Below are 18,133 nucleotides of genomic sequence, written 5' to 3' on the forward strand. Positions count from 1 at the left end.
ATATATATCCTGCTAGAGCTGGTGTTAGACATAACTGGGGACTGCAAAACCCAGGCAGTGCTTCTTTAGCTTTCAGCTGGCTTAGGGCGCTCTCTGACCAGGGGGCAGTTGCCCTAGTTGCACTCCTCTAAAACTATTCCTGTCATGTGTTACTTCAGTATTCTGTTAGCATGATATTTCTGTGTAGCATTCTGTAATAATTTGGCTTGTTCAGTTTTCTTGATAGTAGAGGGGATATATGTGAAGGGGAGGGGATCCTTTTTGTTGATCCTTGCTCTGAATTATTTGTATTTATAAAATGACAATTCTACAGAATATTGTTTCGTTTTATACTTTAATAAAATACATTCAATATAAAATCATAACTGTGGCTTGTGTGGATGGGATCAGATGATTTGTGGGGACCGAGCTCGCGGAGATGGGGCGGAAACGGGATTTTTAAATTTTAGTCCTAGTAGTTTGCCGGTCCACAAAATAATTATTTTTTTTCTGCCGGTCCACGGGTGTAAAAAGGTTGAAGAACACTGCTATAGAGCACCAAGTGAAAATATTTTGGGGTGAATATCATTTAGTATAACGTGAGAAAGCCATATCCACAACTATATTCATATAATCATGGCTCTGTCATAGTTTAAAAGTCAAAAAGGAGAAAGGTGTCTCATGTAGATCACAAGCAAAACCCAAAAAGTAGGACAGGTAGAAAACCAGGATACTATGCCGTCTTTAATCCACAATTGAAAAGTACACAATCCGTATACTGTACATGGGCATGCAAGACTCAGTCGTGCAAGACTTGACATGGCTGTGTTTTCGGCTGATCTGCGTTCTTAGGAGTCGAAACAACCCTCAGCTTAAATGTATAATGTTAAGGAAACAAAACCTGAAATCAACCACCATATAGCCAAAGAGAGGCGCAATAAAAAACATGGGTCACAGTCCACTATTGTATAGATTCGTACCAAGCTGACTATGACCCATATTTTTTATTGCGCCTCTCTTTGGCTATATGGTGGTTGATTTCAGGTTTTGTTTGCATAACATTATACATTTAAGCTGAGGGTTGTTTCGACTCCTAAGAAGGCAGACCAGCCGAAAACACAGCCGTGTTGAGTCTTGCATCTCTATATATGTATAGTATATGCATTTTGTATTTTTCAACTGTAGATTAAAGACAACATAGTATCTTGGCTTTCTACATGTCCTACTTTTGGGGTTTCGTCTGTCATAGTTTAATCATTTCTCCACAGCTATAGTAAAAATATCAAAATATCTTTTCCATCTGGCCAATTTATTTTTACTTTGCAGTTCATTTCTCTTATCTTTTAGAGTTTTCTATATGCACTAGTTCTTACACATAAATTGCTCTAGAGATCAGAGTACAAGTACATCACTATCTATAATTTTAAGGACTAAGATATTCCCTTGACAATACCATTGATGGTATCTCTGAGAAATCAATATACAGCATAAAGATTTCAGAATTCTAAAATGCTCTCTCACTCGGCCCAAATAAGACAAATATCAGGGCACAAATTTGATTATCATACACCTGGAATAACAATATTTATTAAAGCTACTTCTATAAATGTTGGGCAGCCAATTATAGGTCCCACCATCTATCTTCAGTATTCACTTTTATTAGGGAATGCAGTATATTCATTCGTGATGCTTTTTCTTCTCGTGTAATAGAGAACAATTCTTTTAACATCAGCTTTCAGTTTTGTTTTGTTTTTTCAGATTTCATAATTAATCTGTCCTTATTTGGTATCTCACTCCTATCACTGACTGAGGGTATGTTAATTTTCAAATCATTTACCATACGTTTATGTTCAACAAAAACTTTTGTCATTTACCAGGATTCATTTTATTTGGCGACATTCATTGTTTTAACACACAATTTATATTTTGGAATGGCTCTTTTACTCAGCTGCGGTAAAAAGCAGCCTTAGCATGTGTTTGTGTGTGCTATTCCCATGCACTAAAGCTATGGTTGATTTTTCTATTTTCAGCATTAGTGGTCACAAGCTCATTTTTTTCATTAGCAGGTGAGCCCCTACTGCCACCTATTTTGTAGGCAGTAAGGGTTAAAGTGCTAACCACGCGTTACTTGGTTAGCATGCGGCAATACAGCTGAGCTAATTAGCATAGAACACACCTACTCTCTGCCCCCAAACCTGTGCCCAGTAAAAAACCCACAAACCTCCTCCTTTTACAGACGCACAGGTGTTTTTAGCGCCAGCCAGCATGCCAAATGCTCTGCGCTGCTCTGACACTCATAGGAACTCTATGACCGTCGGAGTGCTAAAAACCTCTTTCGTGCTTTTGTAAAAGCAGAGGGGGGGAGTTTATTTTTTAACATGTGGGAAGCACCTGTACATGTAAAAATTAACACAGGAGGCTTCATCAGCTCACCTCGCAGCAAGCACTTTTTTGCTGCATTAAGCACACATACCGTATTTTCTCGCATATAACGCACGCGTTATACGTGGTTTTTACAAACCGCGCACACCCTTGCGCGTTATACGCGTGAGCGCGTTGTACAAAAATTTTTTTACATAGTTTTCCCCCCCCCCCGACGCCCGATTCATCACCCGGAAGGACCGCTCGCACCCCCACCCGAAGGACCGCTCGCACCCCCACAGCCTCCCCCCTCCCCCATGGAGAAGCTGTCTACCTTGTTTCTGGATGCCAGCCCAGCTGCTTCCTCTGCCGGTGGTCCTGCCCCTTCTCAGAGCCCTGTGCTGCGCTGCTTCCTCTTCAGGCGGTCCCGCCCTTTCTCTGATGTCAGAGAAAGGGTGGGACCGCCGGAAGAAAAAGCAGCGCAGCAGGGCTCAGAGAAAGGGCGGGACCGCCGGCAGAGAAAACAGCTGGGCTCGCTGGCATCCGGAAACAAGATAGACAGCTTCTCCATGGGGGAGGGGGGTGAGGCTGTGGGGGTGTGAGCGGTCCTTCGGGGTGGGAGTGCGAGCGCTCATTCGGGGTGGGGGTGCGAGCGGTCCTTCAGGGTGGGGGTGCGGGTGCGTGCGAGCGGTCCTTCGGGGTGGGGGTGCGAGCGGTCCTGCGGGCGGGTGAATCGGACGTCGGGGGGGGGCATCAGGCTTTCAGGGTAGGGACAGGACTTCAAGGAGGAAAGGAGAGTCGGGGCGGGCGAAAACAGAGTCGGGGCGGGCGAAAGGAGAGTCGGGCAGCATGCGCGGTATACGGGTGTGCACGGTATATAAAAATTTATGTACATAAATATGTGTGTTTTGCGCGCTATACCCGTGTGCGCGTTTTACACGGGTGCGCGTTATCTATGTGAAAATACGGTAGTTCCCTTCCCCCCAGCTGTGTCTTCTCCAAGCCGAAGATCCCTAGCTTCTTTAGCTTTTCCTCAAAAGAGAGCTGTACCATTCCCTTAATCATTTTGGTCAACTTTCTTTCTATCTTTTTGTAGATGTGGCAACTAAAATTGCATAGTTTGGTGGTCGTGGTGGTGAAGTGAGTGGGTAATTGAGAGAAAATACATATAACAGATTGACCTTGAAAGAAATATATATAGATAGAGAGATATAAAAGAGCAAGGGGAACTACCGATTTCTTATTTTTTTTTTTTTACGCATTTATGGGGTTTAATCGTAACAGGCAATAATTCTTCATGACATCATTGAGAAATCTGTTCCCCAGAGGCTTTTTCTTTGTGTCAATGATTATTTTAGATTAACATAATAACAGCCAAACTGGATCAGACCAATGGTCTATCTAGCCCAATAACCTGTTTCCAATCCAGATCACAAGTACCTGGCAGAAACCCAAATAGTAGCAACATTACCAATCTCAGAGTAAGCAGTAACTTCCCTCATATCTGTCTCAATAGCACACTATGGACTTTTCTTCCAGGAACTTGTCCAAACTTCTTTTAACCCAGCTACACTAATGGCTGAAACCTTATCTTCTGGCAATGAGTTCTAGATCTTAGCTATTTGTTGAGTGAAAACATATTTCCTCCTACAGTATTTGTTTTAAAAGTTATTCATGTAACTTCACTGAGTGCCTACTAGTCTTTGTACTTTTTGAAAAAATAAACAATTGATTCGTATTTATCTGTTCTACACTACTCAGGATTTTGTAGACCTCTATAATATACCCTCTTAGCTGCCTCAATTCCAAGCTGAAGAGCCCTAACCTCTTTAGTCTTTCCTCATATGAGAGAAGTTCCACTCCCTTAATCTTTTTAGTTGCTCTTATTTGAACCTTTTCTAATTCCACTATATCTTTTTTGCGATATGACGACAGACTTGCATATAATACTCAAGGCAAGGTCATATCACGGAGCAATGCAGAGGCATTCTAATATACTTTCAGGCTCATAACATAGACATCCAACAAGCATCCTAAATCAGCACTTGGACGTACTAATCGCCAGGACGTTTAAGTGCCGATAATCGAAACCACCTTTTTGGATGTCTAATGAGGTGTCCCAACCTCTGTGTGTCCATAGCACGAAATGGGCATGGTACAGGTGTGCCTAAGGGCAGATTAGACATAGACATCTTGCAGCAATAATCAAATATTTTCAAGATATCCTGGACGGAACTAGACATCTGGAACTAGACCTGGTTAGTGCCACAAAGGTGCCCAAACTGACCAGATGATCATTGTAAGCATTACGATAAGACACCCCCATACTCCCCCAATGCTCACTGACCTCTTCTACCACACAAAAATGAGAACAAAAAGGTACATATGTGGCACTACAACAGCAACATCTGGCATGGGGAAGCCTAGTAGAGCTGCACACAGGTGTCTTAAGTAGCCTGGTAGATGCACTACTGAACCATAGAGAGGAGGACTTAGGCCCATAAGACAGTCTAACCACTTTATTTATGGTAGAACGTGTGAGCCCACCTAAACCCTACCATACTGCCATATAGGTGCCACTTGCAGCCATAAGTTCTATTGGGGTGGTACACAGGAGGATATATTAGGTTTGGAGGGGATTTGGGGGGGGGGGGGGCTCGCCATAAATTGTAAGGGGGTTATGGTGAGATATACATTTGGTTCCCTTTATGTGATTTTCACAGCAGTGCCCTCTAAGGTGTCCCATTGCTCTGTTGAGATGTCTATGTGGCCAGTCCATTACTATGCTGGCTCCACCGCAGTCCAAATAGTCTGGCATTTGGACATTTTTAACATGGATGTTTTTCTGATCAAAAATGGGGTATAAAGTTAGATGTCCCGGTTACCAAGACGTCTAAGTAGATGATTTAAAAAAAATAAATAAATAAAAAATTACATTTGGTCATCTAGCAGTTTGCCCTTCGAAAATGGCCATTTTTGTTCCTCCAACTTTGGATGTTCAGCTGGAAACATCCAAGTTGGACTTAGACCTTTTTTTTTTTAATGCCCCTTCTTGTCTTAGTTTCTATCCCCTTCCTAATAATTCTTAGCATTCTGTTTGCTTTTTTAACTGCCACTGTACACTGGGTAGAAGATTTCAGTGTATTGTTAGAAGGACATTTATAGCAAAATGAGCCACTTTCCAGATAATGCTTAAATTATGCAAATATCTCAAGTTAAGTAGAATTGTTAACAACTATAATCCTAATAGTTGTAGAAAGAAATAGAATCATTAATATGCAATCAAACTTAAGGATGTTTTCAAATTTTCAATATATTGTGAAATTAAAAAAAATAATTCAATTAACAGGAAATCATTCTGTTTACTAAGGAAACCATACAATGTATATCATTTCAGTGTAGCATCACTGAGAAAGTGGCATTCTACTAGAGAGTTGCGCGGGGACAGAAATCCCACCCGTCCCCACCCGTCCCCGCCAAAGTCCCACCCGTCCCCACCCGTCCCCGTGAGGAATCCCTCCGTCCCCACCCGTCCCCGTGAGGAATCCCTCCGTCCCCACCCGTCCCCGCGAGGAATCCCCTCCGTCCCCACCCGTCCCCGCGAGGAATCCCCTCCGTCCCCGCCCGTCCATATAAACTTCAGAAATAGTTATTTCATTTAATTATGCTACTGAATTAAAGGCTCTGGTAGAAACCCATTTACAAATAAGCAAAAAGACTTTATTAATTTGAAAATATTAATTGGGAAGAATACATACTTTGCAAATGGGTTTCTACCAGAGCCTCTAATGTTTATAAATTTTTATCAACACAACTAATATACTACTTTATCCTGAAGCAAAATAAAAAAAAAAGAAATATAATTCTTTTCCTACCTTTGTTGCCTGGTTTCTGCTTTCCTCATGTTCTCATTCAATTCCTTCCATCCACTGTCTCTCTTCCTTCTGCATCTTCCATTTGCTCTGTTACTGTGCCTCTCCCTTTCTTCCCCCTTCCAAATTGGTCTGGCACCCATCTTCTTCTCTCCGCTCCCCCATAGTCTGGCATCTGTCTTCTTCCCTGCCAGTGTCTTCTCCCTACTCTCTCTTCCCCATTTCCTTTCAGCGTCCTTCTCCCCCCCATCTTCCCCATGTCCTGTCAGCGTCCTTCTCCCCCCTCTGTCTTCCACATGTGCTTTCAGTGTCCTTCTCCCCCCTCTGCTTCCCCATGTCCTTTCAGCGTCCTTCTCCCTCTCTGTCTTCCCCATGGCCTTTCAGCGTCCTTCTCCACCCACCCCCCCGTCTTCCCCATGTCCTTTCAGCGTCCTTCTCCACCCCTTTGTCTTCCCCATGTGCTTTCAGCATCCTTCTCCCCCCTCTGTCTTCCACAAGTGCTTTCAGAGTCCTTCCCCCCCCCCCCGCCCTTCCCATGGCCTTTCAGCGTCCTTCTCCACCCCTTTGTCTTCCCCATGTCCTTTCAGCGTCCTTCTCCACCCCTTTGTCTTCCCCATGTGCTTTCAGCATCCTTCTCCCCCCTCTGTCTTCCACAAGTGCTTTCAGATTCCTTCACCCCCCCCCCCGCCCTTCCCATGGCCTTTCAGCGTCCTTCTCCACCCCTTTGTATTCCCCATGTGCTTTCAGCGTCCTTCTCCCTCCTCTGTCTTCAAGTGCTTTCAGAGTCCTTCCCCCCCTCCTCCCGTCTTCCCCATGGCCTTTCAGCGTCCTTCTCCCCACTCCTTCTCTACCGCCCCGGGTGCAGTACAGCCGGCCAGGTCCCCTTACTTTTGTGGCACTTCCCCGACCGACTGACAACAGCCCCGGTCCGACAAACCTCCCTGCCCTTAACTGCGAATCTAAATTACCTTATTACAGCTGCTGTAAGAAGATAATTTAGATTCGCGGCTACAGGGCAGGGAGGATTGTCGGACCGGGGCTGTTGTCGGTCGGTCGGTCGGGGAAGTGCCACAAAAGTAAGGGGACCTGGCCGGCTGTGCTGCAACCGGGGCGGGTTGTGGCGGGGCGGACCGCCCCCTCCCTTGGTAGCCACTCGAACCGCGAGGCTACTCTCCTCCTTACCTGCACTGCCTGCAGCACAGAGCCAAACGGAAGTCTTCCCGACGTCAGCGCTGACGTCGGAGGGAGGGAGGGCATAATATATTTTGGTTTCCTCTACAGGTTTTCAACATGAAGCACTGGTAAGAGACATGCATGCAACATTTATTATCCTGCATTTGTCAACCCATAAATGGGCATTGTAATATAGCAACCACAAAATACTTGCTATGAGTTTATCTTTTTAGGCAGACTGGATGGACTATATAGGTCTTTATCTGCCGTCATCTAGTATATTATTATGAAATGTGCGCACTTACTTTAAACATGGTACATTGTCACGAAGTCCATCAGAAGAGCTACTGCTAGTAGAAGGATGAGATTGTGGAATCATAGGTTGGGAATTAGACCCTCCACTAGGAGTTGGCAGCGTTGGAAGTTGATCGACATCTGGAGACTCTACATCACTTATTTCATACAGCAACCGTACTTCAAGCATCTGAGGGGAGGAGGAGGAGAATAGAAGCATACATGTATTTGACAGCAGATCTTTCCAGTCTAACTTGACTTTCTCTAAAGTAAAAGTAAACATTACAAAAATGGACAGTGCAGCTGCATTGAATTTTGTAAATATATTTGATATATCAACACCTGCAAAATGAGGAAAAAAGTGAAAAAATAAACACTGGTTTACAAAAGTTTGCAAATACAGAATCAAATGCGTTACAGATGATAATTACGGCAGTGGTTCTTAAACCTGTCCTAGGGGATCCCCAGCCAGTCACCGTTTTTAAGAAATCCTTAATGAATATGCATGACAGAAATTTGCATGCCTACTGCCTACTTTATAAGTAAATCTTGCTCATGAATATTCATTAGGGATATCTTAAAAACACGATTGGCTGGGGATCCCTCAGGACACGTTTAAGAACCACTGATCTATAGAATTATTTCTAAATGGTGTAAGTACATAATATAATGGAGTACTGTACCTTTAAACCTCAGCACTAGATCTATTACTTTGTAATTCTATGGACAGAGTTTGGAATAGCTTATAGAAGTCAAGCCTTGGTCTGTGCATGATGTAATTCCATCACTTTCCCAAGAAACTAAGAGGCCAATGTAGAAAATTTTCCACATGGTTACCATGGGTTTTATACAGTTTTACTACAACATAGCAAAGCAGAACCGATTTTTATGCAGAATTTAATTTACACACTGCATTAAAATGAATGCAAATGCAGTACATTTGCTATTCCATGACATTTAAGATAGAATACTTACCTGTAACAGGTGTTATCCAGGGACAGCAAATAGATATTTTTATAGAAGGGTAACGTCATCCACGGAGCCTGGTACTGACAATGCAAAAGTGTACTGTCACTTTAACTTCTTAGAAGTTTCAAGCCTGCAAATGCCTTACCGACCGACACCGACTGGCAGGACCATCAGTTCAGTAAAAAAGCTAAGAAGCCAACTAGGGGAGGAGGGAGGTTGTGAGAATATCTGCCTGCTGTCCCTGGACAATACCTGTTACAGGTAAGTAAGTGTGCTTTATCCCAGGACAAGCAGGCAGCATATTCTCACAAATGGTACTCCCTAGCTATGACGAATGGGATGGAGGGAAGTTGGTGACTAAATAGAGCAGTGTGTCAAACTTTTTTTTTTAGCTCCGGCACATTAAACAGAGCAAATGTTTTTCGCTGTACACTAATCAGAGCAAATGTTTTTCGCAGCACATTATAACTGAAATTATAACATTGCAAAATCAACAAAATTAAATTTGAGAGTTATTTATTTAAAGTTCTTTAAGCTACTTTATGTATGGGTAATTGTAACAACAGTGAAACTAAAGTAGATGGAATAGAATTGCTAATCAATGCGATGGGTGTGCTTGTTTTTTTAGTTCAAATTAACTCAAAATGCAGTTTGATAGACAACAAGCAAACATGCATTTCATCATCCACCATCTGCAGTCGTTATCCTTTTTTTAAAAAAAAATTTTCTGTCAAAGCTGAAAATCCAAGTTCGCAAAGATAAGAAGATCCAAACGGTAACATAGCCTTGATTGCTTTGTTGCTCAAGTTAGGATAACTACTGCATAAAAAATAAAAATAAAATTACTTGCTTTTAGTTTTCAAGGACCAATCACATCAATGAATTATGCTTGTCTAGACAGTTGTATCCTTATGCACATAGAAGTTCTTAACATTAACAGATTCTTGCACACATGATATACATGTCATCTATTCTAGTATAAAATTCTGGAAACTCTTGTGGCACACTGTGAATCTCTTCAGGGAACACAGTTTGAGACACTGAAATAGCGAATAGGGATTTTTTTTGTTGTTTTTTTTTAACTGTTTGTCTGAACCAACTATTCCATCTGGTATTGGTTTCCAGATAGAAATGGGATGTGAAAATATGTAGTAGGGATTTAGGATACTACTTCATAAATGTCCACAATGTAGGAGAAATGAAGTAAACTACTAAGACTGCTACCGCTGTTATTTCAGGCTTTGGAGGACTACTATCCAGTAGCAGCCCAACCTGAGCATGGCAGTATGTTATGAAGTTCATTGAGTATGGAGATATGAAATTCTTGATTACTGAAGGTCTTAGTCTGTTGGTATTATAGAACAATAACAGACGAGTTCTAGTTTGGAAAAGCATAATTCAATGTAGGTGGCAAGCCAAAGCAAGATTACAGTCCAATAAAAGAAGTACAGTTGTCCCAGGGAGACAATGAGGTCTGGAGAAGACATTCGGTACTTCCGTAGAGTGGTTGAGATTAAAATTGGAGATTATCACTAGCAAGAAGATGAGATGATTAAGAAAAACAACTGTATCTCAAGGAAATGTTGAGTAAAGTGGATCATGTATTAGAGATTGGAATCCACTGTATCTATGTATAAAAGGGATTCAATGGGAGAAGACTACTGGCTAAGTAAGGTGCTTTAGAGATGAAGTCATAAGTGTTTCAAATGGAGACTTCAATATGCGAAGATTACCTGTGGACGTGAAACAACTGGAGGAGGTTGGATTAGAGGCTTTGATATCATGAGGCCATTCATGAAGTGAGAAAGCAATGGACATGTTTCTAGATGGTTGGTGCCCAAAGATACTTATATGGCACTTAAGACTAGAAATATAGCACTGAAAGGCACTTGTAGGGCACTGATAGAAGTGAGATAAGCATATATTGAAGTGTTGTTGATTGTTGACTCCTTGAGTTCTGTGACGCTTTTTTTTTTAGTATGAGAAATACTAAAAAAAGGTAATGCAGCTCTGACTATATTGGATATACAGTATGTTTAGAGTCCAGTCCTTTAGGCAATACCAGTAGGTATACTGTGTCTCCATGATGTGGGAGAATTATCATGTGCAGAGTTGATCAAGAAGTTGTGGTGGTCAACACAGGAATAGAGAGATGGAAGGCATCATGCAAAGAAACGAGGCCGTAAAGTGCCTATACTATAGATTGGTAGGCAAAAGGGATCTTGTGTTCTGAGTTCAGACCATTGAAAGGTTTGAAGAGGAATGGTCTCCCTGACATTGAATTGAAGAAGGTAATGAGAGTTGCCTTGGTTACTGTGGAGCCATGAGAATCATAGTAGTTTAATCCTGCTGAAATATGAATAAGGAGTTCCAAATCACAGGGATGTAAAGAAATGCATGTAGGAACTGGGTTGTCCAGGCTGGAAGACATTCAGTGGAATCCAAACGATGAGGAGAATGCAGACTGGAACTTAATTAGGTAAGGTTACAATTGATGACAGAGAGGAAGAGATGGAGATCCCCATGTTAAGTAGATTTGATGGAATGGAGATGAAGGAAGACAACACTCATGGGTCTGAAGAAATTTGATGATAATGACTGTTACAGTATTCTGTAGCTCTGCTAGCTTCAAAGAAGAAACTGGCATTACCTCTTGACAAGAGGAAAAGGTTCTGCACATCCTTGGCTGATTATGGGCAGATGACTAGTAGAAGTGGTAGAAACGGGAATACTTTGGGTGCTGAAGCTGAATATGATATGTTCATATCTGGGAGCAAAGGTACTTCATATGATTTGGAAGAATGGGCATATGCATGTAATCTTCATTGAAATACAGAGAGAAAAACCAATTGTCCTGTAATTTGAGATAGAAAGTGCCGAAGAGTAGTATGTGAAACTTTCGTTGGATGAAGAACTTTATAAGAGCTCGGAGGTCAAAGAACAGGCACAATACTCTGGTCTTCTTTGGTAAGGAAATATTTGGAGTAGAACTCCTAGCTCCCCTGCAATGGAGCTACTGGTTGAATGAAATCAGATGCAGAAGGTCTGAGAGTTCTTATTGAAGAAGGGAGGTCTGCTGAGAATTAAGAGTTTTCTTGGAGGCCTGAGTGGAGGTATCTTATGAAGAGAAGGCATAGCCTTCATTGAAGACCTGCAAGGTGAAGTTATTGATGATGATTTAGAGTCCAACAATGGTGATAATGAGTCAGATAACCTCCAAAGTGATAAGGAGAAGGGTAGAATGGCAAAATTGTAGAGAAAATCTGGATAAGGAAGTAACAGAAACACTGGTAGAAACATTCAACGGCAACTGGTTTGCTTGAGGGTATGACGCCTTTGTCAACCAGAATTTCAAGTAGAGCGACAGATTAACTCTGTAAGACTAGAGCGGTGCAAACACGACTACTGAATACTGCATAACAGTTTGTACGCTGAGTCCAGGCCAAAAGGTAGTTCTCTAGGTAGAATATGAGATGGCCTAGGCAGAAATCATAGGTACTGCTTTGTCAGTCAGGAAACTTAGAATGCATTGCTACTGGTTATTCTACTGGATGGGCATGGCTATTTATTTATGTACTGATTTAGGTATTATTTTATGTATTTTTCCTTCTTTTTTGGGGGGGGATGAGTATGGGAGTAAGGATTAGCAGATGACCTCCTACTTGGTTCAAGATGAGAGTGGACCCTCATGCTAGTGTTGATATGAGAAATTGATAAAGAAGCCTCCATAGTAGAATGGAGTTGTGGTAGAAGTAAAGTATATCTTTAGCTCACTCCAGTCAAGCTGATGAGCAGTAGAGGTATAGGGTAAGTGAAACTCCAGTGGATTGTAAAGAATTGAGTAGATGTAGGATGCTAAAAAGTTGAAAGAACTTTTATCAAATTGGAATTTGAGACACTTGAGAGCGTTGGCTTCTAGGGCACTTTGGAAGACGATGGCATGATGTAATGCCTTTTAAATGATGTAGACAACTGTTTAGAATCCTGTGACTTGGAGGCTGAGGGAGAGGTCATAGAGTGACCTTGCCTGTGATGTAATGCCTTTTAAATGATGTAGACAACTGTTTAGAATCCTGTGACTTGGAGGCTGAGGGAGAGGTCATAGAGTGACCTTGCCTGGTGATCTTCTGTATAGATTTCTCAATGTGATCACTGAAAAGTTCATCTCCCATGCAAGAAGAATTGGCAAGGCAGTTCTGAAGAGCGAGTTCCAAGCCTGATTCATGAAGCCATGCTTGTCGCCTCATTGCATTAAAAGCATCAAATAGTGATCTTAACATAAATGTTCTGGTCTCAAGGAAGTCGAGCATCAAAAGCATCAAAGATTGATCTTAACATGAATGTTCTGGTCTCAAGGAAGTCATGCAAAGTTTGCTGAAAGTTGGGAAGTTGGTCTACACTACAGGAATGAATTGTTCAAAATGAGACAGGCATTGAATTAAGTGTTTAAAATAGAATGTCATATAGAAAGCAAAGTTGAGAATGTGGCTAGTAAGCATCGTATTTAGAAATAGCTTATGACCAAATGTATCCAAAATACAACTTCTTGTACTTGGAGATGCAGTGGCGTTTGATCTGGAGCTGGACGATCTCTTCAAAACAGATTCAACTGGAAGAGATTGGTGTTGCATGACTGCACCTTGTAAAGGGAATGCAATCGGATGGAGTCACTTGTATATGCAGGGGAGTCCTCCCAGATTTTTTTACATGAAGTCCCTCATAAGGTCATGGATTGGGAGTTTTAAACATTTCCATAGGAGCAGTTCGAAGTCAAGTGCATCAAAAAGTGCAGCTCTAGGATCTGGTTCAGATTTCATATTTATAGAAAGAAATTGACCCAGCCGCCTTATCAACATAGCGAAGGAGAGGCTCTCCGGCAGTGACCTACTTCTAGGTGGAAGAGATGTATCTGACAAAAGTTCACAGGTGTCCAATGCAGAATTTTGTGGGTCAGAGAAATCCTGAAGGAAAAGATCAAAGTCCTTTTTTTGTAAAACCTGGGATGTAAAAACAGATGCTGTGCAATGTGATGGCTACAGTCGATGATAATGCTGGGATGAACTCCAGTCTCCTTGGGTATCAATCTACCATTGATGAGGAGGAAGTGCTCCAATTATGGAACCTGGATGCGAGTCAAGGAGGAGACTGAGATGCGGTACCCTGAGGCTTCATAAAGCCATACTCCGGTAGATCCAGTACCAGAGGAGTCGGTGCAGCAGTTGGCTTTGATTGGCCTCAAAGCATCGCTGCTAGCTCCTGATGAAGCAGTTTTTGCAGTCGATCCTAGTTGGTAGGATGCAGTACCATGGATGGTACTGATGGTACAGGGTGTCAAGGCACGCCTCAGAGATGACACTTCCTGTAATGTTGGAGAGCGAGACTGCTGTTAACGCTGCTTGGCATACACCTTTTTTTGGTACTATAGATGCTGGCATCATTTGGTGAGGTAAGGCATGGGCATCTTTAGCCTGTTTACTTGATGGTGTTGATACTGAGACAGCTGACAGTAATGATGTGGCGATTGCAACGCTGACTTCGATGTGGTATCAACATCCAGTATTGAGGATGTCTGCGATGAATCTTGGGGGGTCCAAAAAGTCTTTTCTATTGCAGATGTAGAGATTTCAAAGAACATTTTTGTAACTTAGTACAACGGATTACAAGAGTCTACCCGGTGCTCAGGACCAAGGCACTGAAGACACCAACTGTGTAGGTCAGTGACCCTATTGCACTGAAAACATCTCTTGAAGCTGGTAGAAGGCTATGACATTGAGGGAAAACCACCGATGCGAAATCGAAGGATTCAATTTTTCCTGCGAAGATCGAGTATATTTGCAACTGAAAAAGAGTTGATGCCACTGGCTTGAAACCCATCTGAAGGCACCAAAAACGGTAAAGTGAGCATTTTTGAGCCAAGAAAATAAGGTAATATCAAAGAAAAATAAAATAATGAAGAAAATCAATATAGGAAGGCACAAAAAGAGAAAAAAGTAGCACAATTGGAGAGTCTCAAACAACACACATCTTCTTAGCTCCACAGAAAACTAAGAACTGATGGTCCCATGAGTACCGCAGGGCTCTCCTTTATCCCCAACGTTGTTTAATGTCTATTTAGTGTCCCTGGCGCATTTACTCCAAAGTCTAGAAGTAATGTTTTACATTTATGCAGAGAACATCTCTATATTGCTACCTTGTAAGAACATCTCAAATGAATTGATTACTCGAATTTCTATAATCTTAGAAAAGGTAGAATTATGGATGCTACAGGTTAGGTTGAAGCTTAATCCTGAAAAATCAAGGGTTTTGTTTTGTTTTTTTTTGCAAGCCCTAATGAGAAAATTCAAGAAAAAAGTATCCAACTGGGGGTTACTTTGGATCGCACATTAACTTTTAGGAAACATACAGATTTATTAATTTAAAAAAATTATGCGCTTTTATGGAAATTAAGAACCATTAAAAAGTTTTTTGACAGCAAATCTTTTTTGGTTACTGGTTCAATCTATTTTATTATCAACTTTAGACTACTGTAATATCATTTATTTGGGGTTACCTAAAAAGATTATATTAAGACTTCAGTTGTCGCAAAATGCTGCAGTTCGCCTGATTTTTAATCTTAAAAAGTATGATCATGTTAGCCCTTTTTATACCAAGTTGCATTGGTTGCCTTTTGAGGCCAGAGTGCTTCCCTACTCCAAAGGCCTGTCATTTTAAGACCTTTTTAGACAGGACTTTGGAGTATCAAGCTGGGAAGATGAACTCCTGGCTAAGTCCGATGGTTGTTCAATCTAATTCTGACTTCACATTTAGGAAATCATTAAAGACCTATTTATTTGACAAATAAGAATATTAATTTTGATATATTTAAATGAGGCCTTTTGTTTCTATTCTTATTGTCATAGTATGTTTTTAATTTTTTAATAATTTTTAATATTGTACTTGAATGTTTTTAACAATTGTATTACTTTTATTATATAATTTTAGATTGTACGTAGATAGTGTGTTCTATGAAACTGTACCATGTGTTGAAATGTCTCAGAACTACTGGTTGGGCGGTATACAAGAAATAAATTATTATTGTTGTTGGGCGGGAAGGCTCGCACACATACGCGGTATGGGCAGGCTTGAAACTTCTAAGAAGTTAAAGTGACAGTACACTTTTGCACTGTCCATACCGGGCTCTGTGGATTACTTCACCCATCTGTGAGAATACAAACAAAAAAGCTTTGGCTATGCAAATATTATATCAGGATACGGGCAGCATAGAAGGGTTAGTTCAGAGGAGGGCGTTATCTACCAGCATCCCTCTCTCCCCTAAACCTAACCATCCTGCCCCAGATATCTAAATTGCATCCCCACAAGACCTGACCTGAATTGACTCCCCAATACCCACAGCTCAAAATATTTTCCTAGTAATCTAGTGGCCCTCCTCTCTTCCCTCCATCTCCTATCTTCCCTCAATCTCCTTTCCATAAGTAAAACATTTCCCTGGTAGTCTGGCCCATTCCCTCCTCCTGACTCAACTCCCGTCACCCCCTTCCTCCCCCCAAAAAAGAAATCCCTGGTGTGTAGTGACAACCTTCTACTCTGAACCCTCCTCTAGCATACCCTAGCCTCTGCTGTACTTTAAAAGCCCACTTGCTTCTGCCCCTGGCATCGCCAACTTGAAAAATGGCAGTGCCCCGTGGAGGTACAAAGCAGAGACTGGCTGCCATATAAGGGTTTATAAGCCTAGCTTCCCCAATTCACAGCCCATTGATTTAATTAGTAGGCTTTTCCACTCTATTATTAACATGCATAGAGGTAAACATGCATTGACAGGAAGGGTGACATTTAGCTGCAGATTACTGTTTGCTGCCGTGATTTAATGCACCAGTAATTTGCATGCTCATTGCTTACAGCATGCATGTTATTTTCCCAGAAGAGCTGCGGCTCTACTGAGAGGCTTGCTGCATCTGTACCTCAGTGCTTAAATTAAGACTTATGTTCAGCTAATGTACATTTAACCTCTCAGTGGTCAGTTTAGGTTAGAAGAACCTGGCCAGATCCCAAACAGTAAAAACAGATTTTTATGCTGCTTATCCCAGGTATAAGCAGTGGATTTTCCCAAGTCCTTCTTAATAATGGCTTATGGATTTTTCTTTTATGAACTTGTCCAAACCTTTTTAAAACCCTGCTAAACCTACTGCTTTTCCTACATTATCTGACAACATATTCCAGAGTTTAATAACACATTAAGTGAAGAAATATTTTATCCTATTTCTTTAAAATTTGCTTGTTAGTAGCTTCACTGTACGACTAGTACTTTTGGAAAGAGTAAACATGCAAGTTAGATCTACCCATTCCACGCCACTCAGTATTTTATAGACTTCTATTGTATCTCCCATCGGACGCTTTAGTTTTTCCTCAAAGGGAAGGTGGCACACAGCAGGCTGGCTCCACAAGTCCCCCTGAAGCTTGCCCTGTGGAGCGGCAGTCCAGATCTGCAGAAACTGCATCCTTTCCCAGGCAGAGAACTCATTCAAAGGGATCTCAAGACACTAAGGGCTCCTTTTACAAAGCCGCGCTAGCGGGGTTAACCGCGTGACTTTTTATCACGCACTAACCCCCGTGCTGGCCAAAAACTACCGCCTGCTCAAGAGGAGGCGGTAGCGGCTAGCGCATCCGGCGGTTTAGCGCGTGCTATTACGCGCATTAAACTGCTAGTGCGCCTTTGTAAAAGGAGCCCTAAGGCAACCGAAAGAAGACAAGCTTTAGGGAAAAATAAGAAAAGCAGCAGAGCAGGTCAGATCAGAAAGACTTCTGCACGGTTCGCTTGCACAAATTAAAACCTACAGTAGGAAATCCGGAGAAGACGTAACAGAATCCCCTTTCTAATTTGATGCCCTTTTCTGTACTTTTCCTAATTCCACTATATCTTGTTTGAGGTATGGCGATCAGAACTGCACATAATAGTCAAGGTGCGGTTGCGCCAAAGAACAATACATAGGCATTATAATAATCTCTGTTTTGATCTCCATTCCTTGCTAATAATTCCTAACTTTAGACAAATATAAAAGCAGACTATTTGGTATCATGACTGGGATAGCTATGCAAATGGTAACCAAAAATTGGAAACATTGGGATCGGCTTAATTTTCCTTTTTGGTGGGATTCTTTATGTTTAAGTTACAAATATGAGAGAATGAATTCAGAAATTATGGGAAATATAAGTTGTTTAAATTAATTTGGAGTCCATTGATAAATTTTGTTAAAGTTGATTAGCCGGATTATTTCCCTGATTTCTTAATTGAGTAACATATCCAGGGAGGGTGGGTGGGCGGTGTGGTATTGTATTTTGATATTATCATAGATCAAGAAGTTCAATATGATCTTTGTTGAAATATTACATGTGGATTTGTTCTTATATTGGGGTAGGGGGGGGGGAAATATTTTTGAAGTACTTTTATGTTTGATGAAAATGCAATGATGAAGTTTATTATATGTATA

General features: G+C 41.5%; 1 protein-coding gene across 11 annotated transcripts in view; it reads right to left on the bottom strand.

Moving 5' to 3' along the window:
• The window catches only part of STXBP5 (syntaxin binding protein 5), a 904,657-nt gene that overhangs the window by 188,735 nt on the left and 697,789 nt on the right, over positions 1–18,133 (bottom strand). For all 11 annotated transcript variants that reach the window (XM_033939585.1, XM_033939588.1, XM_033939587.1 and 8 more), the window contains exon 16: positions 7,691–7,869. In XM_033939585.1, coding sequence (XP_033795476.1) covers positions 7,691–7,869 — 179 coding nt within the window. The remainder of the gene's footprint in view (positions 1–7,690; positions 7,870–18,133) is intronic.

The sequence above is a fragment of the Geotrypetes seraphini genome, chromosome 3 (assembly GCF_902459505.1).
Source record: "Geotrypetes seraphini chromosome 3, aGeoSer1.1, whole genome shotgun sequence".
Taxonomy (NCBI): Eukaryota; Metazoa; Chordata; class Amphibia; order Gymnophiona; family Dermophiidae; genus Geotrypetes; species Geotrypetes seraphini.